The sequence below is a fragment of the Calliphora vicina genome, chromosome 5 (genome assembly GCF_958450345.1).
Source record: "Calliphora vicina chromosome 5, idCalVici1.1, whole genome shotgun sequence".
Lineage (NCBI taxonomy): Eukaryota > Metazoa > Arthropoda > Insecta > Diptera > Calliphoridae > Calliphora > Calliphora vicina.
In genome coordinates this window covers 59,454,876-59,474,362 of record NC_088784.1, presented here as the reverse complement: position 1 = coordinate 59,474,362, position 19,487 = coordinate 59,454,876, and the positions used below count along the sequence as shown (strand labels likewise).

General features: G+C 30.6%; 1 protein-coding gene across 1 annotated transcript; it reads left to right on the top strand.

The window, feature by feature from the left end:
• Positions 1 to 1,069: 1,069 nt before the first annotated feature.
• Positions 1,070 to 18,564, top strand: unpg (unplugged). The gene is made up of 3 exons (XM_065513127.1): positions 1,070 to 1,969; positions 17,745 to 17,971; positions 18,051 to 18,564. Exons 1-3 carry the CDS (start codon positions 1,072 to 1,074, stop codon positions 18,435 to 18,437), a joined length of 1,512 nt encoding a protein of 503 aa, XP_065369199.1. The 5' UTR covers positions 1,070 to 1,071; the 3' UTR covers positions 18,438 to 18,564.
• Positions 18,565 to 19,487: the final 923 nt, after the last annotated feature.

The following is a 19,487-nucleotide window of genomic DNA, read 5'->3' as shown; positions in this document are numbered from 1 at the left end:
TTTTATAAAAAAAGCTTAAAGCAAAAAACGGTGGGAACCCCTGGTGTGTTTATGTTTTAGAAAAAATTATCCATTACAATTGTTGAAAACACAATTTGCACAAATGTATTTTTTTTTGTTAATTTGATTCCTTATAAATTGGTCACTTAAAACAGTCCAATTGTGCTTGTTTATTAATGAGCGGGCGTGGTAATTTTCTTGTCTGCTTATAATGCGGACAATTTCATCATTATAAAACGAATCAAGCTGAACGCAATTAAGGCAAAGAAAACATACAAACACACACTCTCAAATAAACAAACAACAACATTAGAAAGAAAATACAAAATGATTCATGATAAACTAAACATAATTAGCCACAGGAAAAACAAACATTCAACTATAATAACAACAACAACACAATGTCACAAACCACAGCAGTTTATGTTGTTTTTGCTTCACACACACTCAGGCACTTGCATACTTACATGTTTGACCAACAACAATTCTTATTTGAATTCTCATTGGCATGCGCCATATTGAATTGGTATACACAAGAAAGGAGGAGCCAAAAACAAGTGAGCAAACAGTGTTGCTATTCGTTTATTCTCCGTCATGGAAAGGTGGTTGTTCTGAAAAGTACCCAAGTTGAGGAAGGGGGCATGAATGAAAGCCATAGGTGGTAGACAGTAGACAGCACAATAACAACAGTGTGAGTTTGTCAACCAACAACAGCGCAGTTAGTACGTGATGTTTCTAAGCACCGGTTGTGCGTACAACGACAACATTTAGTACGTCAAAGACCTTTAAACGGTTCACTGCTTCGTGTAGAGTACGTGTGTAATCAACAAACGTTTTTATAAAATATATTTATTGAGAAAAGAAATACCCACAATAGAAATTTATTAAACTAAACAGAAAGTAATGAACGAAAAAATAACTTGATTATGCGGTAGTGAACAAAAAATATATGAAAAAGATAATTTAAAAAAAAATATTCCTATTTAAAAGAATTTATTATTTTCTTAATAATAGTGTATAAACAAGGTTTATTTTAACATCAATAAAATGGATAATACTACTACTCATAATATGGATACCATAACGTCAACAAAACTTACCAAATTTCCAACACCATTTACCATAGAAAGTTTAATAGCCAACCACCACCAACATGCCGCCACAAAAACTTCAGATGATTCTATGAATTCGGTGGAAGTTTCGGAGGAATTGAGTGCCCGCGCTATGGTGGCTTCATCGGCCTTAGGTTTAACCAATTTCCCCCTCTATAATCCCTGGCTACATGGCTACTTTGCCCAAAATCATGATCGAATTACACAACTCTTTGCCAATGGCGGTGAATACAATATGCCTCTTAACCTGCTGACAAAAGAACCACCAAGTGCCAACGAAAACTTAGGAAATAGCAATTTACCACTAACACCCAATTCCCAAACTTTAAATCTATCAAAATCCTCTAGTGATGCAGAAACTCGACTACAGTCACGTTTGTTATTTAATCCCAACTTTGGTTTAAGCATTGGCTCGACCTCCAATAACGTTTCAGCGGTCCACACAATCTCACCGCCCATGTCGGTCAATGAAGCTCTGCTGCATCAATCTGCCCTGGCCGCCAGCGATTTAAATTCACGCCAACGTCTTGCTGAAATAATGGCCGCTAGCGGTTTAAGTGATAATGTACAAAATCTAAGTATGGCTAATCGTTTTGCCCAGAATATGGGTAAAGTGTTAACAGATGCCGCCGCCTTAACCTCTAACACCGTTCCACCGTCTTTGTTTAGCCACCACGTAACGGCAAATTCACTACAAGAATCGTTGTCGAATAGTGCCAGTGTGAAGAATCATTCGGAGGCATCGTTGGATGTTGGTGGCATGGAAACTGATTATGATTGTAGCGGCGATTCTTGCAGTGATATAAGTTTGACAATGTCACCAAAGAATTACAGGACTGAAATGGATAAAAATCAAGGTAAGATCAGCTCAAGTATTTAGAAGTGGAAACATTTGTTGGCTTTATCAATTTACATGCTTTTACACAGAGAAAACAGATTCGTAATAGCAACCGAATTTGTTGTCAATCGAATGATTCGGTTGCACACATACAATTTTTCGGTTCTATCAACAGAAAGTCAGTTGATAAAGAAGAATTTCGGCTGAAGCAACTAAACTTTTGTTACCCGTTCTAAAATTTGGTAGCCAAAACTGTAAAATTCGGTCACTAAGGTAGAATCATTCGATTGGCAACAAATTCGGTTGCTATCACGAATCTGTTTTCTCTGTGTATTAATATTCTGTATTAGAAATTTGAAGAGTAAGATATCTCCTGTTCCCCTCCGGTCTCCGATATCTAAAATTAATTGATTACACATTTGATGATAACACGTGCAGAAAATCTATTAAAGTTGTAAAATTGAGTATATGTTTACAAATAAATTGCAATTAAAAATACATTTTATTTTTAAGGGCACGATTTTTAACAGAATAAATAAGTACATTAGACCTGCCCTTTAAAATAGAATTGCATCCAAAGCAAGATCTATTTTTGTTCTTTAACAGCTAAAACTAACTGACTCAAAATATAACACTAGAATACTAAACCCTGCAGAGAGGTACAAATTAGATTTTTTCTTTTCCGGCACTTTTTCCTTTCCCGGGAAATCGGGATTCATTTTTAAATTTCCCGGGATCCCGGGAATTCCCGGACTTCGTTAAAAATCTGAAAAATGTCTTTGGTTTTAAAATGCAATTGGATACAATTTATGCACGTTAAAGTGATTTTCGGAAGCGGGTCTATATGGGAGCTATGACTAATTATAGACCGATCGTAACAAAATTTGGTGACATTAATTTTGTAATAAAACTTATTTGGAGCGGAATTTGTGGAGATACATATATAAATTAAACATTTTGACCGATAAAGTCCAATTTCGGAAGGAAATTTGTATGGGGGCTAGGTGAAATAATGGACCGATTTCAGCAAGTTTCAATAGGTCCTTCGGCCGAGAAAATAATATGCCAAATTTGATCGAAATATTTTCAAAATTGCGACCTGTACCCTGCGCACAAAGTTTCCATGACGGACGGACATGACAGACGGACGGACATCGTTTAATCGACTCAGAAAGTGATTCTAAGTCGATCGGTATACTTTAAGGTGGGTGTTCGACTAACATTTTTGGGCGTTACAAACTTTGCACAAACGCATTATTACCTCTGTCATCTACAAACACAAGAGACTTGCGCAACTAAATTGGCTAGTGTGAAAGGGGTCAAACTGACACGATTTCCAATTTTGGTTATATACAAACCTGTCACCATTTGTCCTTTGTATCGGAATGGCTTCAATTTCTATTTATTTCTGGTAATTCGCAAAAAAATAAATATGTTATTTTTTTTAATTTTGCAATGCAATTCAAAATTATTAAATAAAAAATTAATTTTTTTTTTCATCATTTATTTATTGTATCTTCATTATTTAATGAACTAACAATAAGTGGTTCAAATCTTATATCTAATAATTATTATTTAATTAGTCCAGCCAGTGCCGGACGAAAAAATTTTGTATTCATGGTTGTTTTGGTTAAATTGGAATTCTTCCTTCTAGATTAGGTCTGCAGTGTCCCTCCTTCTTAATCGAGTGTGGCCACGGTTATCTAATATGTTGCGGGTTTGGGTGAACTTCAAGTTTTTTTAAATATTTTTGTACATTTTTCAAAATATTCAGTTCTTTTTTAACAATAGCCCAATAACTAAAATACTAACCCACATTTTCTCAATCTCTGGTTATTTTTTATCGCGACGATAAACTGACAGTTCTCATATAAAAACAAGTAAGAAAGTATGGTCGGTCAAGCCCGACCATATAATACCCTACACTAAGTAAAAGAGCAAAAAAAAATTTTCTTTTAAAATTTCAATAATTTATATTTTTGAGTGATTTTCGGAAGTGGGCCTTATATGGGGGCTATGACCTATTATGGACCGATCACCATGAAATTAGGTCGTGTGATTTATGTGTATATTAAAGTTAACTATGTTGAATTTTGTGTGTTTACCAACATTTTTAAGCGATTTATGCACGTTAAAGTGATTTTCGGAAGCGGGTCTATATGGGAGCTATGACTAATTATGGACCGATCGTAACTAAATTTGGTGACATGAATTTTGTGTATATAAAACTTATTTGGAGAGGAATCTGTGGAGATACATATATAAATTAAACATTTATGACCGATAAAATCCAATTTCGGGAGGACATTTGTATGGGGGCTAGGTGAAATAATGGACCGATTTCAGCCAGTTTCAATAGGCTTGGTCCTTGAAAAAATAATATGTGCGAAAAAATAATATGTGCCAAATTTCATCGAAATATCTTCAAAATTGCGACCTGTACTCTGCGCACAAGGTTTACATGGACAGCCAGCCAGCCAGCCAGCCAACCAGACGGACGGACGGACATCGCTTAATCGACTCAGAAAGTGATTCTAAGTCGATCGGTATACTTTAAGGTGGGTGTTAGACAAATATTTTTGGGCGTTACAAACATCTGCACAAACGCATAATAACCTCCCCACTATGGTGGTGTAGGGTATAAAAATGTTAATTGGAGGTTTATCGTTACGATAAACGATAACCAGATATTGAGAAAATGGGGGTAAGTGAAATTAAACTACATGATTTTTTTTAGTTTTTTTTTATAAAACCTTGTTCATTGTTTTCCATGTTTTTTTGAAATTTGTTTAATGCAGATGTCTAAAAATTTACGCAAGCTTTGAATTAAATAGAAAACACACAGTTTTTCATTAGATTATTATACCCTTCACCTTCGTGAGAAAGGTATATATAAGTTTGTCATTCCGTTTGTAATTTCTACATTTTTCATTTCCGACCATATAAAGTATATATTCTGGATCCTTATAGATAGCCATGTCCGTCTGTCTGTCTGTTGAAATCAACTTTCCGAGAAAATCTATTTAAAATCGAGAAAATCGGTCCACAAATGGCTGAGATATAAGGAAAAATATAAAAAAAATTTAAAAAACCAAAAAAAAAATTTTAAAATTTAAACACAATTCGAAAAAAAAAATTTCCAAAAAATTCAAAAACAACTTTGGAAAAAAATTAATTTTGTTTGCCTAAAAATATTTAAAATGTTTATTTTGAAGTATAATTTGGTGAAGGGTATATAAGATTCGGCACAGCCGAATATAGCTCTCTTACTTGTTTTTTAATTGAATCATAAAGAACGTAGAATATGTGGAATAGAACATCGAGCAAATTACCTTCATGACTTTGCTGGCACATACGCTCTCTTTTGCAGAAATATTTCTTGACCATATTGTTAAATGTGGAAGAATTACGTTGATGCAGCATTGAATTTCTTCCTACAATGCATGTTAGCATAGTTTGACTTCGAATTCAATTAACCCCAAATGCGAAAATTATCACTAGCAACAAACCATCAAATAGAAAATGTGCCGTCAATCTTTAATAATTTTTTAAATATTGTTCAATAATAAAAATACGTCGTTCTCTCCTTTAATTATCGTTTTTTAACATCCCTAAACTGTCAGCTGTGACAGTTTATTTATCAGCTGTTTAATACCAGTTGTGCCTTGTAACTTTTCATAATAATTTTTTACAACTAACAACAAGAAAAACAAAATTTTAGCCCGATTTTTGTCATAATCCGAAACCGAATAATCGGTTGGCAACATTCTAATGCAAAAATGGCGTTAAATTCAAAACAAACCTTCCAGAATGGGATCAAGCTTCATTTTGGAAAATGTCAAACCCTCCCCAAAGTTTTTAAATCACTGAGAAACTATATCGAGGGGGCTAGGTCCCGAACCTATCATACAAATAGTACTTGTTTCACATTCATAGTACATACTAGGGTATTCAATCGATTAACCGAGTAATTTTGGTTGACCGTTCGAATAATTCAAAATTTAAAATTAACCGATTAAATCTAAACACCGATTAATTATTTGCTCGATTAACCGATTAAACCAGAAACCCTAGTAAATACTAATTTTGAAAAAGACAGGATTGCAGTTGTCTTCGCACCACTCAAAATGGTTTACGAATCTCTTATTTCACTACGGCGGAAGTAACCCAGTAGAGAAAATTAACACAACATTCTTATACAACAAATAATCGTCAGAATGTGTACATTTTTCTTTATAAATAAAATTGAGATTTGTAATTATTTATGGGAGTAAGTACCACGGTACTTTTGAATATGAATTGGTTGCAACAAAAGTACGATCGTATTAACTTTTCCATACCTGGTTTCTGTTATTTATCATTCTATTTGCTTGTTGGTTCATCTTCATTTTATCGAGCATATCAGATCGAACCAGACTATACAGTACCTATCATAAAAAATGCAACGCTACACTAAGGGAAAAAACGTGCTAAAATAAAGATTTTACGTCCAAAATCAAAGCATTTCAATCTTAATAGTCTGTTAAATGCGAAAATTCTTAATTCAAGAATAAAATCTTATTTTTTTACGATTGCTTATTTTAAGATCGTATTTAAGATTGTGTTATTATTTACAATCTTAAATTAAGAATACATTTTGCAAAATTTAAGAATGTAATCTTAACGAAGTTCTTGATTTGAGATCGGTTTTAAGAACATAGTCTTGTTAAAAATCTTAATTTAAGATTGTATTCTTTAATATTAAACAAATTGAATTAGAATGTCGAAATAAATGTATTATATTTGTATTTATATTTAATGTATTATATTTGTGTATTTTAAAAAAAAAACGCAATTATATTATAATACATACTTAATATTATATCAACTTTGGTCTTACATATATTCTTCCATTATTGATTGGATATAAATGAAAAGGAAGGCCAACAAATTCAGAAATTTTAATAATATAAATTTTACTAAGTAAAGAACCAACTTCATAGGATCAAGTGTTTATCGAAAGTGTTTAAGGATTGCGTTGCAAATAACATAAACTTCTTCGTTTTGAATTAACAAAATTGATCTTTTCCTGGGTACATAATTTGAAAGTCAATTTTAATCTGAAATTTGTAAGGGAAAATAACTTAATCTGAAATTAGCAATCGAAAACAACTTTCTCACTAATTCCGGCACTCTTGAATGACTTATTTTTGGCCACCTTCGTAGTAACTCAAGACTTCCTATTTTTGCCAAATCTTTCGGGAGCTCACTGTATGTGAGTTTCCATTTATGACAAACTTCCTCCCAATCAGCGCTATCTCTGCTCAAGTATAGTTTATAAGCAGCTGCAACTGATTCATCAATTTCAGAACTTTGCATTTGATTTGTTGATCCCATTTCAGCAATATCTTCTTTATCCAAACGAGATGAGCTTGTATCTAGGCTATTGTTGTTGAATGATGCAGCTTTAATAATAATTTTGTAATAAAATCTATAACAATATTACCTTAAGTTCATTCTCAGTGGGAAAAACTTTGCAAATATCAGCCAAGTATGAAAGTGTATCCTTTCTTACGGCGTTCTGCTCAGATGATATTGTCCATCAGCCAGCGTCAAGAAATCTTCACTCACAGATATACTTATAAGAACTAGTTCGTCTGAGATCTGATTTTCTATTAATAATTAAATATTTTGTATTTTGTAAATATATTTATAACACAACAAGCTTTCATTATTGTCAAATTTCTAAAAAATCAAGAATTCAATCTAAACTTTGAGAATATGTTCTTAAATTCAAAAATACAATCTTAAAATTAAGATTATGTTCTTGATTTTTAGAATGCGTTCTAGAAATCAAGAAATTATTCTTAAATTTGAGAACGTAAATCTTACTGACCATAATTTAAGATTAAAAGTTGAAAGTTCAAGAACTTTTTTCTTAAATTTAGATCGTCATATTTCTCTTAGTGTATGCTATGTGATTTTCAACATCACCGATTTTGCTCAAAAATTTATTCAATTGTCCACGTCTACTGTTTTTATATTCTTAGTGATCATACGCAATTATTGTATGACATTTTGTCATGATTGTAGGAATTCTCTTCAAAATATTGTTTTCTAATTCTAGTCAAAAGATATTTACTTCTTTCTAATTCTGGCAACTTGTATTGTGAAATTAGCTCATTTAAGTATTGTTGTTACATTATATTTTTGATATTGTTACAAGAGTTGGCACAATCACACCAAAAACATATACATTGTATACTCGATCAATCAGCTGGGCCCCTTTAGCAAATTATTTATATAGAATCCCAATAAGCATTTTTACTGGAATTCAAGTTGAATGCAATTGTAATTCAAGCCTTTAATGTTAGTCAAGCAATTGAATTACAGTTGTATTACACTTTATTTCAATAGCATTCTCCAGTAAAAAGGAAACATAAATTCAAGCCATAAGTTTTTTGTTTGAAAAATATTTAATTTTTCAAATATTTTTCAAGTTAAAAACATTTAAATCAAATTCCAACAAAATGTTCAAGTGCTTGAATTTTTGGGGCTTTGGTGCTTACTGGGATAATACTATTTTGGAGTTTTGAATAATGAACCCAAATTGCATCTATGATTGTTCCTAACTCTAAAAAAACATATTCCCTATAGAATTTGCCGAAATTTTGTTATTAAATATTCATCTGGCGTGTAAAAGAGTATAATTCGAATTTGAGAGCACAAAGAAACGTAAAATTTGAAATGCAAATTTTTGATTTTTCCTATGCCTGCATATTTTCCAGTTTTATTGCTCGCTTATTTATTTTGTTTTTGAAAGTTAATTCTGTTTAATGTTTAATGTATATATTAATTATCATTTATTTAATATCCAACTTTTTTCTTTCTAAATTTCCTTTTTCATAATTAATTAAGACAATTTAAGTGTAACAATAGAGAATAACAAAATTAGCATAATAAACATTAAGAAATTCTATGTTAAATGTCAATCAAAAAAAGTAAGACTTTTAACTCTTGCGAATGCTTATCAAATATTTCTGACATCTTGACACTTGCTAGACTTCAACTACTAAAGTATGTACCTCTTTTTTGTAACACTATGCTATGGATGAGCAGCGACAAATGGGAAACAATTTATAAGAAAGTATAAATTATATTCAGCACAGATGAATGTAAAATTTAAATCATATTTCAACCAAAATTCATGAGGATACAATAACGCAACAGAACGATGACGAATGTTGATTAAATGTAAAATGTGTGTATAAAGATGTTGATGTTGACGTCCATTCATAAATATGACTTGGGAGGGTTAACGGACAATACTAACTGTATCACTCGCTTTCCACACAAACAGGATTCCAAGCATTAACAACAACGGCCAACATCAACAACATTGATAAGCATAAAAATTCACTTTAAATTGATATAAATGTAACTTTTGCTACAAAAAAAAAAAACAACATTACCATTAACTATGACAACAACAACAGCAACAATCATCATCATCATCGTCATAATTTTTTATACATTTGTTGTAATGCCAACCAACAAACACATTTAAAAGCCAAATCAAATTGAATGTTAATGTGTTTGGTGTCGTTGTTGTTGCTACAAATTAAATATTCATAACTGACATTACTCCGGGGCTCCATACAATCACCCACCCACCCCACACATGCACAATTGTCTGCTGTCATTATTCAAACCACAATTGAAGCGACATGACGCCACAGTGGCACATTTTGGGAAAAGGAGGGCGAACATTTTCTATTTCATGGTTTATAACTTTATTTATAATATGTGTACATTAAAGTTGGAATAATTATTGTAGGAATTTCATTCAAAAAAGAGAATAATAAACAAAAATCAGAAGTTTTTTTTATTAAATAAATTATATGTACACGCAGAGAAAAAACATGGTTCGACATGGTTACGACAACTATACTATGTTCGTTGTAACAATATATTGTTGTCGAAAACATATAATGGTTGTTTTAATTTAATTTAAACAATATTTTAGTTACTGTAAATATTAAATGTTATAAATATGAATATGGTTCACCGAATGGTTCGGACAACTAAATAATGATAAATAGATAAACACAGGGTTTAAAATTAGTTAAACGTTTTTTACATTTGACTACCGACTGCGCAATAAATATGAATCGTTTTCATATTAATGTGCACAAATACTGAAAATATACAAACTATAAACCAATGCCATATATGCACAAGCTTCATGGTAGAAATATTTGTCGCAGTTTTTCCAAAAATATTTTGCCTTACACAATATTTTACGTTGCAGCTAGAAGACAAAATGAAAATTTTTCATTTTTAAAACATTTGCTGCCTAAATATATGTATATTTTTGGTTAGCAAAAACAAATGAAATTGCTTGTGTATAATATACAAAAAATTTACTACAAAAACATCATACATGCAAACAAATTTCAGCGTGAAACCCATAAACTGCAAACGATATGCGCAGTGAAAAATTCAAACAATGAAAATATGGAAGATGCTAAAAGTAGACTGCCAAACCATACGAAGTTGAAAAATGTAAAATACGAAATTGTGCAAAGTTAAAAATGTTTAAAGCGAAAATGTTTATTTTTAAAATATTTCCGCCGCATATATGGTTTTGTTTTGCCGCATATAGTCATTGAGTAGAAAAATGTGAAAAAAACTATGAAGTTGATTTGGGTGTACAAAATAAAAAATTGTATTGAAATGTGTGTTAATAAAGAATTTTAGTGCAATAAAATAGAAGTTTTATTTTTTGAGGTATGTAATTGTATGTATTGTGAAAGATAGCAATGCAGTGAAAATTAAATTAAATAAGATTCTGGACAAAGGATAGCTAGCGGAGGATATTATTATTGAATTTTTTGATTGATTGGCTTTTTTAAAACGAATTCAAATGTATTCATGCTGGTGGTAATAGGAGTCCAGAAAAATTAGTAAGAAAAAAAAATAATTTTGTATGTAAAGCGGTTAAAAAAGGATATATAATGCAACAACAAAATGTGACAACAACAGCCAAATACCATAAATATCATTCATTTTATGAATAAAATCTATCATAATAAAGTGTTGTACATTCAAATCTTTCGTAAAATTTGTAACAGGAGAACAAACAAAAAAATAAGCAGCATAGAAAATAATTGCGGAAGAACAATTTTATGTGTAAGATATAATGCAAAAAAGGCACAGGTATAATTACAACAGGAGCAAAAGGAAATTAACTGCAACAACATCAACTTATACACACAAGTAGGTAATTATGATATAAAATTGCTGTTTGTGTGTACATACAACAACAATTTATGCAAAAATCATAAACAAATACATAAATAGGTTCAATCGTGATCGTGAGTGATTTTGTAGCAGGAGAAAAAAGGATAAAGAGGAATGATAGAAAATGTAAGCATCAACAAAAGAAAGGAAAAGAGTTAAAAAGGGATAGAAAATGCAACAACCAGAAGGACACATAGATGAAAGCAAGAATAATTTATCACTACAAATGAATACAAAGAGGTTATAAATAACAGGAGATACGAAATTTAAGAAAGTTCTTGAAAATATAATTCTGCAATGAAGAAAATTTTACTGTATACAAATATCAAGTGAGAGCGAAAATGATCGACTTTGATTGTGTTTTTAAATGCTCATTCATATGTATCCATTCGTAGTATTTCTAACAGGAGAACAAAAAAACAAATAAGCAACAGAGAACAAATTATGCAACGAAGGCACAACAAATTTTTTACATAGGCACGAGTGCAGCAGGAGAAAAAGGAAATACAACAACAACTACTTAACTACTACCTCAAGTAATTTTGAAATGCAACTGTTGTATGTGTGTCCTCTAGCTGCATAAAGCAACAACAACACATTCAAAAAATAGGAACAAATACAAAGCAAAGGAATTGCTAGACATGTGGTGGAGTACCGTTGCAATTAATTGCATTTTGTTGTTTCTTTACTGTTAATGTAGAAAATTAAAAAGTCAACAACAACTTGTGCAATCTGAAATGCAAATGAGTATGATTGGCTGAGCGTTTGTAACAGGAGTAAAATAAAAAAAAGTATAGAATGCTAAAAAAAAATATGTATTGTGAAGGATAGGAATGCAGTGAAAGTACATTCAAGAAGGTTATGAGCAAAGGATAGCGGATGATATTATTATTGCATTGTTTGTGTAGAACTGATTTTTGTTGAATACCGTTACAGATCATTTTTTATTACGCATTTTGGTTTATTTTTAGATCGAGGAATTTTTGTCATGTACACTGAGTTGTTGTTTTTTGTAAAGGATTTTTGTGCTTATTTGTTTTTTATTATTTGTACACTTGTCATTGTGTAATTCCTTTATTTGTTCACTTGTCATTGTGAAATTCCTTTGCTTTGTATTTGTTCCTATTTTTTGAATGTATTGTTGCTTTATGCAGCTAGAGGACACACAAACCACAGTTGTATTTCAAAATTACTTGAGGTAGTAGTTAAGTAGTTGTTGTTGTATTTCCTTTTTCTCCTGCTGCACTCGTGCCTATGTAAAAAATTTGTTGAGCCTTCGTTGTATAATGTTCTCTGTTGCTTATTTGTTTTTTTGTTCTCCTGTTAGAAATACTACGAATGGATACATATGAATGAACATTTAAAAACACAAACAAAGTCGATCATTTACGCTCTCACTTGATATTTGTATACAGTAAAATTTTCTTCATTGCAGAATTATATTTTCAGGAACTTTCTTAAATTTCTTATCTCCTGTTATTTATAACCTCTTTGTATTCATTTGTAGTGATAAATTATTCTTGCTTTCATTCATGTGTCCTTCCATAATCTGGTTGTTGCATTTTCTATCCCTTTTTAACTCTTTTCATTTCTTTTGTTGATGCTTACATTTTCTATCATTCCTCTTTATCCTTTTTTCTCCTGCTACAAAATCACTCACGATCACGATTGAACCTATTTATGTATTTGTTTATGATTTTTGCATAAATTGTTGTTGTATGTACATACAAACAGCAATTTTATATCATAATTACCTACTTGTGTGTATAAGTTGATGTTGTTGCAGTTAATTTCGTTTTGCTCCTGTTGTACTTATACCTGTGCCTTTTTTGCATTATATCTTACACATAAAATTGTTCTTCCACAATTATTTTCTATGCTGCTTATTTTTTTGTTTGTTCTCCTGTTACAAATTTTACGAAAGGAAACATTTGAATGTACAAGATTTTATTCATAAAATGACTGATCCTGTTATTTATGGTATTTTGTTTTTCTTACATTTTGTTGTTGCATTATATATCCTTTTTTAACCGCTTTACATACAAAATTATTTTTTTTCTTACTAATTTTTCTGGACTCCTATTACCACCAGCATAAATACATTTGAATTCGTATTAAAAAAGCCAATCAATCAAAAAATTCAATAATAATATCCTCCGCTAGCTATCCTTTGTCCAGAATCTTATTTAATTTAATTTTCACTGCATTGCTATCTTTCACAATACATACAATTACATACCTCAAAAAATAAAACTTCTATTTTATTGCACTAAAATTCTTTATTAACACACATTTCAATACAATTTTTTATTTTGTACACCCAAATCAACTTCATAGTTTTTTTCACATTTTTCTACTCAATGACTATATGCGGCAAAACAAAACCATATATGCGGCGGAAATATTTTAAAAATAAACATTTTCGCTTTAAACATTTTTAACTTTGCACAATTTCGTATTTTACATTTTTCAACTTCGTATGGTTTGGCAGTCTACTTTTAGCATCTTCCATATTTTCATTGTTTGAATTTTTCACTGCGCATATCGTTTGCAGTTTATGGGTTTCACGCTGAAATTTGTTTGCATGTATGATGTTTTTGTAGTAAATTTTTTGTATATTATACACAAGCAATTTCATTTGTTTTTGCTAACCAAAAATATACATATATTTAGGCAGCAAATGTTTTAAAAATGAAAAATTTTCATTTTGTCTTCTAGCTGCAACGTAAAATATTGTGTAAGGCAAAATATTTTTGGAAAAACTGCGACAAATATTTCTACCATGAAGCTTGTGCATATATGGAATTCGTAAATAGTATTTATATTTTTAGTATGTATACAATTAAATATTATCTTGTTAAATATTTGTTGCAGTTTTCATGTAAAATTATGATTTTTTTTGCAATTTTTTGACTAATATAGTAGTAATTTTAAACTCTGGATAAACATATTATGTTATGTACAACCATTAAATATTAAGTTTCTATACGCGTAGTCATATGTTTAAGATGTAAACATAATATATTTACAACAACTAAATAATGATAAATAGGTAAACATATTATATTATGTAGTCATAATATGTTTAAGATGCAAACAAAATATGTTTACTTTTATTAGTCTTTTTTCCCACCATTTGTGAGTGTTGGTGTTTGTCTAAGCTGTTTTATTTTTACAAGTAAATTTTGAGTGTCTGTAATTCTCATTCGCTCTATAGTATTATTTGTATATTATCTTTAACTTTCCTAAACCGAATAACAATAAATTTCAGTGAATTTATCAATAATATTTTAATTGGGAATTTAGTGCCTCAAAACTAAAACCTATTAAAATAAAATTTTGTATTTATAAAAATAAATTTAATAATAATAATATGATTACTTTGGATCATAATATGATTTCATTGGATCATAATATGATTTAATTGGGTCATAAATATGATTACTTTGGGTCATGTTATGATTGATTATATCATAATATGATTGTTTCAAAACATGTTATGATTGATTTGTATCATAATATGATTATTTCAGAACATATTATGATAATTCATGAAACCAATAATGATCATAATATGTTTTGGACTACAAGCATAAATCTGATCATAATATGTTGCTCCACAACCATGTTTTTTCTCTGCGTGTAGTTTTGTCCGTAAATATGTATGTAATCCGCATATCGTATACTAGTTTAAACAAACATTAAAAAAAAATCTGGTAAATTATTGATTGATTTATTATCTCCGAAAGATTTCTAATTTCTTAAGACATTTAAACAAATTACTGCACTTCGGTTGACATTTTATTTCGTTTAACCGTTTGTAAATACTTTAATAGTTTCAATAGTAAGATTCAAGGACTTCCGGTTATTGATCAGTTATATAATAAATGTATGTGCCAATATTGGCCTAATTACACTGTACAACACAAAAAGAAATTACAATGTCCAACCAATAAATTTTGATAGAGGAAACAAAAAAAAAATTCACGTGTATCGGCGTTTTGAAAGTTTATATCGGCATAAGAAACCATGTGATCCTTACATTTTAGGTAAAAAATGTGTTCAGCAAATTTATGTAAAATATTACGGAGAACATTTTTGTAGAATATGTTAACCCTCTAAATCGTCAAGGCATTGGTCTTTTTTGTCCTTCTTTAAAAAAAGAGCAAAAAACACCATTAAAACAGGTATTTAAGGGGTTAAAATATTCCGCAAAAATATTATCCGTGAAATTTCAGTATAAGTCCCTGAATACACCAAAACTGAAAATTCAACCAGAAAGTCAAAAATAAGACACAACAAAAGAGAGAGCCTATGGTTAATTTCGCATTTATTAAGAATTTATTTTAAAGTACCCTAACAATTTAGCATGAAAAAAATGGTTCAAATTTATCTAAAAATCACTAATATCTCTATTATTTTACCTTCGATAGCAAATTTGGATAGGAAGTATACATATCTGCCATTTATTCTCACTTTGTTATTGAACATTATAGTTTTTTTTTTTTGCTTCGAAAATTTCGAATTTTGTATCTACAAAGCGTCATATGCGGGAAGTTCTCCGATTGCTCAATAAAGCTTATGGTGAATGTGTTAAATTAATTTGTGCGGATCAGATGTGGTGATTTTGACACGGAAGATATCACCAAGGCCAGCCAAAAAAGTTTGAAGACCAAGAATTGGAGGCATTACTCCATGAAGATTGTTGGAAAGCTCAACAAGAACTTGCAAAATCATTGAGAGCTACTCGAGCAGCAATTTCAAAACGTTTGCGAGCAGCAGGATTTATCCAGAAGCAGGGAAATTAGGTACCATACGAATTGAAGCCGAGGGACCTTGAAAGACGATTTTGCATGTTCGAAATGATGCTTGAACGCTATAAAAGAATATAAAGAATCATTACTTGCGATGAATAATGGATTCATTACGATAACCCAAAGGAGCCGAATCGACACCAAGGCCAAATATCCATGGCGCTAAGATAATGCTCTGTACTTGGTGGGAGCAAAAGGGTCCTATTATAATAAGCTGCTGAAATCTGGCCAGACCATCATAGGGAACCTGTACTGAACCGATTCATTTGACAAAGCTCGGCTACATGTTACAATACCTGTTAAAAATTATTTAGAATGAAGTGGTTTGAAGTTTTGCCTCACCCGCTTTGTAGTCCTGAACGCACTCTCTGGTATACGCTTCACTTTGGAACAGAATATCCGAAATTAGCATGATTCGTGTTTTGCCTCAAAATATGATCAGTTCTTTTGGCACGGAATCCATATGTTGCCAGAAAGATGGAAAAGGTCATAGCTAGCAATGGCCAATACTTTGAATAAATACATATTTTACAAAAGCTAAAAATTTAAAAAAAAATATCCCGCAAAATTCGTGTAAAAACGAACGATGAAATAAATTTATTTTGGATAGAATCTCAGTTAATCTTTACTAGATTAAAAATCGTTTCAAGCTTAATTTCTACCAAATTTGCTTTTCATTTCTTCATTTGTTTATCTGCAATTTTGGACATCAAACTTTTTTCAGCAGATCTTTCCAATTGTAATTCAAATCATTGGATCCAACAAAAATAAGTATGCATCAGTCTGAATGTATGTAAATTCTGGTTCAAAAGTCAGTACGAAACTGAAATTTTTTGCTGGAATTGTACGATTCAGTTCAATACTAAATTGTTATTTGGATTAAATAAAAATCATGGGGAAATTCAATTCCACTGTGCGATGAATATATAACAATTTATATTAAATACAATTTTAAGAAGAGGTGCGCTGCTGCGTTATTGCCTTTCGCCAAGCAATATGGTTCGAAAGATCTTTATTACTTTTAACAGAACATGACGTCTGTATTGGGGGTTGTTTGTCAATAAGGCTGGATATGAAATATGTATGTACTATGTACGTATGTACAAATATTTAGTGGTTAGAGTGTGAATTTGAAACGATGAATATAAATCTCTGACTCTGAAATTAAGTCAACCGTGTAAGTGCGAAGCAAAATAAGCAAATGATACATTTAAACAAGAATCACTTAAGTTCTGTGTCTGTCTGTTTGCCTTTCTGTCCGTCATATATTTATGCTTTAGACTTCAATGTTCATATTTTAACGCTGTTTTTTTTTTCATTCATAATTCATGTCAAGTCAAACGTTAAAATTTTTGTTATATATAAAATTAAACAAGTTGTTTTGAAATTTGTATAAAATTTCAAATGTATTTCACTAGAAAATAAGTTCAAGAACATTATAATCATTTGATTCGGTTCATTACAAATGTTCGTTTGGAAAAATAATAATGAAGTGTAGGGATAAATGAGCTTTGTCCGGCTGCTTTCAGTATGATACATACTATTTCCTGTTGTTTAATTTGACTGGAGTATGAAATTTAAATCTTAAAGCCGACGGAAAAAATCTGGCCATTTTTATTTGAATACAGAATTTAAAATAATTACCACTTTTAAGTAATCATCAATTAAAAGACATTTTTACTTTTTGTATCCTTTCAGCATACCCTCACTCAGATAGCGAAGACTGCTCTGATGACGATGGTAATTCGGCGGGTAATAAAGACTCCAGCAATAGCAGTGGTCAAAATTCAAAATCCCGACGGAGAAGAACCGCATTTACATCCGAGCAACTACTAGAACTGGAAAGAGAATTTCATGCAAAGAAATATTTAAGTCTGACCGAAAGAAGTCAAATTGCCACTAGTCTGAAATTAAGTGAAGTTCAAGTAAGTGTCGAAAAAACCAAGAGAATAAAAAAAAGAAACTGAATTTTAATTCACTCTCTTTGTCTTTGAATAATTTTAGGTGAAAATTTGGTTTCAAAATCGTCGCGCCAAATGGAAACGCGTCAAAGCCGGACTTTCCTCACACGGTTTGGGTCGCAATGGCGCGACAGGCACGAAAATCGTGGTACCCATACCAGTGCATGTCAATCGTTTTGCCGTGCGCTCACAGCACCAACAAATGGAGAAAATGTGCCTGAGCGGTCCTAAGCCAGATCTACGCAAAAAGATTACCTCCGACACAAGTGGTTTTGAGAAGTTTAGCGGCAGTTTAAGTGTCACGAACGCTCCTAATACGGTAAATAATACACCTGCGGCAGCATTAATGGCAGCGGCGGCAGCTAATTTAACGGCTGCCACCAGCGCCGTAACGGGCACACTAGCGTTGGCACGTAGTAGTATCTATTAATCATTTATTTATTAGATTAAATTATATTCATATTACTATTATTATAAATACCTATTTACATTTTAATTTTCACTTGCGAGTATCTACTATAATACTATATTGTATATTGATTGTACTTAATAATGTATTAGTTTCTTAAGCATTTCTATTTCTATTAATTTTATTTTTTGTTTTTGTGTTAATTTTGTGAACTTGTGTTTTAGTATTATACATTTTTTAAATTTAAAACCCAAAAAAAAAACTACACCAAATTGTAAATATTCAAATAAAAATACATTTACATACATAAATAATAAATTGAAAAGTGAACAAATATAAATCAAACTAATTTTTAAATTCTTTTTTTTAATATTCAATTCAATTCTACAGGTAGGAATTTCTATGCAGCAGGCATTGTCGTGAATCTCTACTATAAAATTAATTTATTTATAATTGAAAAGCAACAATTTTATTTGAAAGCCAACAGCCAAAATACCTTGAAAATTCTATTTTTTTGCATTCTATTTTATTTTTCTTAATAATTTGCCAGAAATTGACATCATCATACAGTAAAAAAACAAGTAAGATAACTATATTCGGCTGTGCCGAATCTTATATACCCTTCACCAAATTATACTTCAAAATAAAAATTTTAAATATTTTTAGGTAAACAAAAATTTTTTTTTTCCAAAGTTTTCCTTTTTTGGAAAAAACATCGAATTTTTTTTGTAATTTTTTAAATTTAAATTTTTTTATTCTATTTTTTTAATATTTAGCGAAAAAAAAACTTTCGGGTTAAAAATATTTTTTTCGATTTTGACCCATTGCACTATAGGAAATTTTACCCATTTTTTGGCCATAATTAATTACAGCCAAACGGCTGGACCGATTTAAATAATTTTTTTGGATTCGAATTTTTGAAGACTATTAAAAGGGAGGAAGGGACCATTAAAACTTTTCCATACACTGAAAAAAAAAATTTCAAAGATAAAAATAAAATTAACTAAAAATTTCTTCCAAACTGTGTTTACCGGGTTGTATGTTCCTGGATCCAGTCCATACCTGTAATTC